Raw genomic sequence first — 7,640 nt, forward strand, 5'->3', positions numbered from 1 at the left:
ATATATAAAAATAAAAGGTATATGTTTATATTTACACACACACACATACACACACACACACCCCACACCACACACACACACACACACACCACACACACACACACACACACACACACACACACACACACACCACACACCGTGTGTGTTTTTTTTTTATGTAATTATCACGGTATAACTATATTCAAACGATAAATATGCATATATTTGGTCGAACCTACAACATCTAGTAAATCTGGTAAAACCTGACGACGTTTATACGTTTTTCAACTAAGAATTTAATAGAATATTTCATGAAAACCATGAATCATCATTTTTTTTTTCAAATCTTTAATTTTACTAAAATATTTATCAAGGCCACTTCCTACAACTTGGCGGCGAACCGACATGGCAGTAAATTGCTGTTTGGCAGCATATCGGTGTTGCAGTAAAGTGGTTCCTGATAGTTTAGGGTTAACGTAGTTCAATCAACTCTTGAAAGTCTTGATCTGAAAGCCTTAATTTAATCGAATTCGTAGGATACACGTCTTTCGCTTTGGAGTTCTGAAACACAAAAATATAGATTAATGAAACAGTTATACACTGTCTCAGAATTACATATTATTTTTATACCATAGGAAGGTCAATTATTTAATTCAAAATACATAACAATTCGAAAATAACACAGATGTTGAAATGTGTAATTGTTGCTCCGGTGCACTTTTTAAATTTGATTGTTTTTTAAGCGTTTAACTATAAAACAAACAATTTAATTTACTTATTACAACAAAAACATTTATTAAGCCGCTAGATTTTATCTTATATATCATTAATATTCAGGTAAATTATACCACAAGCAATTAAAGGGAAATTTACAAAACATATGTATCATAATAGCCACTAATGCGCCGCACAAGAGCGCTAAAGAGATAAGGTTTTGGACCACATCGTGTTGTTGAACGCATAGCTGTTTCTGTAACCTTTGTATTCGGAGTCTCAGAGTACGTGCTATTATTTTACTACTTTGTATACTTACATGATCTTTGCAGTATAATCTCTCACTTTCTAAATAACCGTTATATATATATATATATATAATAAAAAAAAAAAAATATATATATATATATATATATATAATAATTTTTCGTATATTTATCTGGTTCGCAGATACTTCACATCCACCAGTACCATACGGGTAAATTTCCATACTGAGATAATGAATTCCCTAGCTAGAGGGACTGTATTTCCCATGGCTCAACTTAAGTTTGCATCATTACGAAATCTTCACACTTCAAGAATGTAAGTTGTCAATGCACCAGTTTGCATGCGAATTCTTAGCAAGTTAAATTGTGCGAAAAGCCACACGCACGCACGCACACACACGCACACGCACACGCACACGCACACGCACACGCACGCACACGCGCGCGCGCTTGTGTGTATATGTGTATATATATATATTATATATACATATACACATACGTATATATATACCTATGTATCCCATCATCATCATCATAAGAGGGCATACACTTGGCTGTGCTTTGCTGCACCCAGCCTTTGGCTCCAACTCCTGGGGTCCCTCCAAGCAAGCCTCCATGCAGCATTCCTGTGTCCCAGAGATAGGATTTTTGGCTCCTGGTATCAGCACTCCAACCTGCATTGCTGGACATGGTATAGCATACAGGTACTGTGGCCAAGGAGTTTGACCACATTCTTGTCAGCACTTGATTGAGGATCCTCCAGAATTGCAGGGTTTACTGGAGTGCTGATTGCTGTGGCACTGATCATGGGCTGGTAGTGGCTACCCTATGGGTCCACTTCGAAGCTCCACATTCCTCCACTCTAGGGTGTTTCTCTTGGATGGACTGAGGGAGGAGGAGCGAGCCCATAGGTTTGCCACGGCAGTCTCTGATTGATTCACAGAACTTGAAAACCTGACAGACCCAGTTGCTCTGTGGGAGTCCTTCAAGCGTGAAATACTCGAAGCAGTGCAGGAGTCCATTGGCGTTTGCCCGAGGGCAGGGCAGCATTTCGTCTCCCTGGAGATACTGGAGGCCACTGAAGTGTCACTTGGCTTGGCTGAATGGTAATCAGGACTTGCGTCACTCTTTGGTGTGTAGGGCACGGATACTGCTGAAAAGGGACAAGGAACAGTTCATCAGGAATCATGCTGAGGAGGTTGAAGGCCATTTCTTGGTAAATGAATGTAGCCCTGCCTACCAAGCCCTGAAAGAGTTGAGAAAGCTAAGCCTTCCTTGCAGATGACTGCAGTCCAATCAGGGGATGGACAGATCATCTCAGATCATGTTGGGGTTCGTGAACATTGGGCTGAGTATTTTGAGCAGCTGTACCAGGTAGACCCTCCAACAGTTAGCTTGGGTGCAAGTGGTTTCACAATACATGTGCCAGACCCACCCTTCAGTGAGGAACCTCCTACCCTAATGGAGGTTAGGATGCAGATTTCTAAGCTGAAGAGTGGGAAAGTGCAGGCATATGTGATATCCCTGCTGAACTGCTAAAGGCTGGAGGTGAACCTATGGCTCAGGGCTTGCATGCAGTCTTGACTGCTATCTGGCAGTCTGGTTTCATTCCCCCTGACTTGTTGAGGAGCATGGTCATCCCTCTCCGGAAGGGGAAAGGAGATCATTGGCATTGTAGCACTACTGTGGCATTACGCTGTTCAGTATACTAGGCAGGGTTTTCACCCATATTCTTCTGAAACGGATCTGCAACCACTTACTAAAGCACCAGAGACTGGAACAGTCTGGATTCACTCCTGGCAAGTCCACAGTAGACCATATATTAGCACTTTGAGTAATTGTGGAAGACCATTGTGAGTTGCTAGCAGCTTACATTGACCTCAAGAAGGCGTTTGACTTGGTACATTGAGTATCGCTATAGGAGATTCTGAGACTTAGGGGAATTCCAACACATATTATTGGCCTAATATCAACCCTATATACCAGTACTGAAAGTGCTGTAAAGTGTGGTGGGGCCTGTTAATTCAGGGGTGAGGCAAGGCTGTGTCATTGCACCAACACTTCAACACCTGCATGGACTGGATTTTGGGCCGATGATGTTGCTATCCTATCTGAGTCTCCAGAGACACTGGTGGTGGCTCTTGATACATTTAGCAATGAGGCAAAGTCCTTGGACCTAGAGGTCTCCTGGACCAAGACCAAGATTAAGGACTTGGGGGCCTATTAGGGGAACCCATTCAGTTGATCCATACCTGTGGTGAAGACGTTGAAGTCACAGAGAGCTTTGCTGTCAGATTTCATACCTTGGTAGCATAGTCCATATCTCTGGGCTGTCAGACCAAGAAGTCAGTAGACTTGGCAGCAGGAGCCTTGAACTCGGTCAACAAGAGCATTTGGAGATGTCGGTACCTATGTAGAAGGACCAAGCTACGTATCATCAAGGGCTTGATACTGCCAGTTTTGCTCTATGGAAATAAAATTTGGAAGGTATCTAGTTCCTTGGAGTCTCGTCTTGATGCCTTTTGTAACAAGTCTCTTCGCCGGATCATAGGGTACAGTTGGATCAGAGTACAGTAGGAACCATGTGTCCCCCAACTGATGGCTACACTGTGTGAGACTGGCATGGGATCTGTTACTTGCATCTCCAGGATTACCAACTCAGGTTATATGGGCACTACTTGTTTCCTGTGGATGACCCTGCCCATTCAGGTTGTATCTCAGTGAGTACATCCTGTGGAGGAGGCCCATGAAACGACCTTAGAGGTCAGGGCTGAGGCAAGCTTGACCAGACCTGTCGCAAAGGGTTAGAGATGGGCTGAGGGCCTGCCTGGATACTTGCCATGAGGGAATCTCATGGCTGAATTGAAGGTGGCTGCTGCCATATGACCCATCAGTGATATCCTCTTTACCACAATCGGCACGTTTTGGCGAAGAATACATGCCATGCCCACTGTAACACAGTTTTATTTCTTGCATTCACACATAGATGGCTCTACAAGTGCTTATTCATCAAGGTTTCACTTATTAGTCTAGCCTTTCTCACCTGTTTTACCCCTTTTCCTGACTTTTTGGAAAGGATCTTTTGCATATTTCATTGTCTTTAAATGTTTAACAAAGAATTTTAATAATACTTTTAATAAATCATAACAATCAATAACAATAATAACAGTATTGATATCAATTTTTATTAAAGGAAAAATGCATTTTCCCCGCCAATTCAAGGATGGGGAAATCAAGATCAGTCAGGTAGGGCCTCCTTATAGACTCCTTTGGAGGCTGAGCACATGTGGGAGCCATCTGTATGTAACAAAATTCACAAAACCCTACAAGGGGGAACAACATAAAATCCGGTGTGATTGGGTTTAATAATGATTGTATATATATTATATATATATATATATATATATAATATATATTATATCTATATCTTTATGTATTATATACTATATATTATCGACTATATACTATCATTATACTTATATAATCTATATCGTATGTAATTATATACTGTAATCATGTATTTATATATATATATATATTAATATTTTATAATAGAGTTCTACATATATGACTACATTAGCTAGTATATATATAGGATATATATATATATAATATATATTTATTATATTTATCTAATACTATATATCATATATTATATTTAATATCTATTGTATCATAATCTATTAGACTACTATATATATATATACTTTTTATATCATTTATATCTCAATTATATCTATCTATATAATATATACTATTTATATCTATTTATCTCTATTTATATATATAGACTTCTTATATATATCTATAATATATTAAGCTCGTTATATATCACTATCATATCGTATTTTTTTTCATATATTATTTCTACTATATATCTATTCCTATATCTATCTCGTAATATTTATTCTCTAATATATATCCTCTATCTCTATATATCTATTCAGTCTACTGTATCTATTTATCTCTCTATCTGCATGATCTCTATATATGTAATATCTATATGTCTATAATCTATCCATATGTATATATCTATGTCTCTCCTAATATTTATATGATATATCTTATATAATTATATGTCGAGTATATGTGTATCTCTCTCTATATGTCTATATCTATGTCTCCTATATGTATATATATCTTGTCACATATCATATATGAGGTGGCACTATATATATTAGGTATATATATACTGTATCTATAATATATACTGTCATACTCTCTCTCATATAGTCTATTCTATGTATATATATATCTACGTGTATATGCTATCTGTATCTATATATATGTCTATATACCATGTTTTTTTTATCTATATATCTCATGTATCTATATAGTGTATATCTTATATATGTCTATAATCTATATGTCTCTCTACGTCTATCTGCTCTCTCTCTCTGTCTCATCTCTCTATGTTATATATATGTCTGTCTCTCTTTGTCTCTCTCTTCTCTGTCCTGTCTCTCTATATGTCTCGTATCTCATGTCCATATATTATGTATATATGTCCTGTCTCTCTCTCTGTGTCTCTAATCTCTCGGTCTTCTCTCTCTGTCTCATCTCTCTGTCTCTCTCTGTACATCTTACTCTGTATCTCTCTGTCTGTCTCTCTCTCTTTCGTTCCGTCTCTGTCTCTCTCCTCTGTCTCTCTCCTATGTCTCTCTTCTTCTCTGTCTCTCTCTCTGCTGTCTCTCTCTCTCTCTTTATCTCTCTCATCTGTCTCATCTCTCATTGTCTCTCTCTCTGTCTCTTCTACTCTACAATCTCTCTACTCTATACTCTCCATATAGCTATCAATCCATCTCTATCTCTCTCCTCTCCCTATACGATACTCCTATATATATATCACTATACTATATCTCCTCTCTCTTCAGAGCCATATATAATCTCTCTATCGTACATATTATTATATTATTTTTTAAAAATTTATTAAAATTTTATAATTTTATGTAATATATTTATTTTTATATTTAATTATGTATATTATATATTTTATATATATTTATATATATATTTTATATATATATGTATTATAAAATTTTATTATATTTTATATATTTTTATGTATATATATATTATGTAATTATTTATATATTATGTTTTAAATGTTTTTTTTAATATTATTTTAATAGTAATTTTTTTGTTTATATGTTTTATTTATTTTTTTTGTTATTTTAATGTTATATATATGTTTTTTTTGGTTTTTTTTTTTTTTATATGTATATTATATATATGTATATATTTTTTTTTTTTTAAAAATTTTTTTTTGTATTTTTTTTTTAATTTATTGTATTTTTTTATTGTTATTTTTGGTTTTTTTTTTTTATGTTTTCTTTTTTTTATTGTTTTAATTTGTATTTTTTGTCTTTTTTTTTTTTCTTTTTTTTATTTTCTTTTTTTTTTTGGTTTTCTTTTTATTTTAAAAATTTTATTTATTTTTTTTTTTTATTAAATTTTATTTATTATATAATATTTTAAATTTTTTATAATATCTATTAAATATAATATTTTATTTTTAAATATTATCTTTATCTAATATATTTCAAATTTTATTCATTATATTATATAATATATATACATTTACTAATTAATTCATTTAATATTAACCATTTAAAAACTATATATATAATAAAATTATTAATACATATATATAACATATAATATTAACAAAATTATACATATATATATATACAAAATATATATATATATATATATATATATATATATATATATATATATATATATTATATATATATATATATAAATATATATATATATATATATATTATATATAATATATATATATATATATATATATATATATATATATATATAAAATATATATATATATATAATAATATATTAATATATGTACATATATATAAAATATATAATATATATATATATATATATATATATATATATATATATATATATATATATATACATATTCATTATTAACCCAATCACCCCGGATTTATGTTGTCCCTTGTAGGTTTTTGTGAATTTTGTTACATACAGATGGCTCCACATGTGCTCAGCCTCCAAGGAGTCTATCAGTAGGCCCTACTGACTGATCTTGATTTCCCCATTCCTTGAATTGGCGGGGAAATGCATTTTTCCTTTTAATAAAATTGATATCAATACTGTTATTATTGTTATTGATGTTATGATTATTAAAGTATTATTAAAATCTTGTTAACATTTAAGACAATGAAATAATGCAAAAGATCCTTTCCAAAAGTCAAGGAAAAGGGTAAACAGGTGAGAAAGGTAGGACTAATAAGTGAAACCTTGATGACTAAGCACTTGTAGAGCCATCTATGTGTGAATGCAATAAATAAACCTGTGTTACAGTGGGCATGGCATGTATTCTTGCCAAACGTGCCGATTGGGTAAAGAGGATAATACTGACTGGGTCATATGGCAGCAGCCACCCTTCAATTCCAGCCATGAGATTCCCTCATGGCAAGTCTCCAGGCAGGCCCTCAGCCCATCTCTAACTCCTTGCGACAGGTCTGGTCAAGCTGCCTCAGCCATGACCTCCTAGGTCGTCTCATGGGCCTCCTCCACCCAGGATTGTCTCACTGAGATACAACCTGATGGGCAGGGTCATCCACAGGGAAACAAGCTAGGTGCCCATATAACCTGAGTTGGTAATCCTGGATTATGCAAGTAACA

The 7,640-nt window shown here is 34.0% G+C and overlaps 1 protein-coding gene across 1 annotated transcript in view; it reads left to right on the plus strand.

The window, feature by feature from the left end:
* Positions 1 to 822: 822 nt before the first annotated feature.
* The window catches only part of LOC119582728 (valacyclovir hydrolase-like), a gene marked incomplete in the record, with an annotated part of 9,910 nt that continues 3,092 nt past the window's right edge, over positions 823 to 7,640 (plus strand). The window contains 2 exon segments of the mRNA XM_037931156.1: positions 823 to 977; positions 1,144 to 1,275. Coding sequence (XP_037787084.1) covers positions 1,193 to 1,275 — 83 coding nt within the window.

This window comes from Penaeus monodon, chromosome 16 (assembly GCF_015228065.2).
Source record: "Penaeus monodon isolate SGIC_2016 chromosome 16, NSTDA_Pmon_1, whole genome shotgun sequence".
Taxonomy (NCBI): domain Eukaryota; kingdom Metazoa; phylum Arthropoda; class Malacostraca; order Decapoda; family Penaeidae; genus Penaeus; species Penaeus monodon.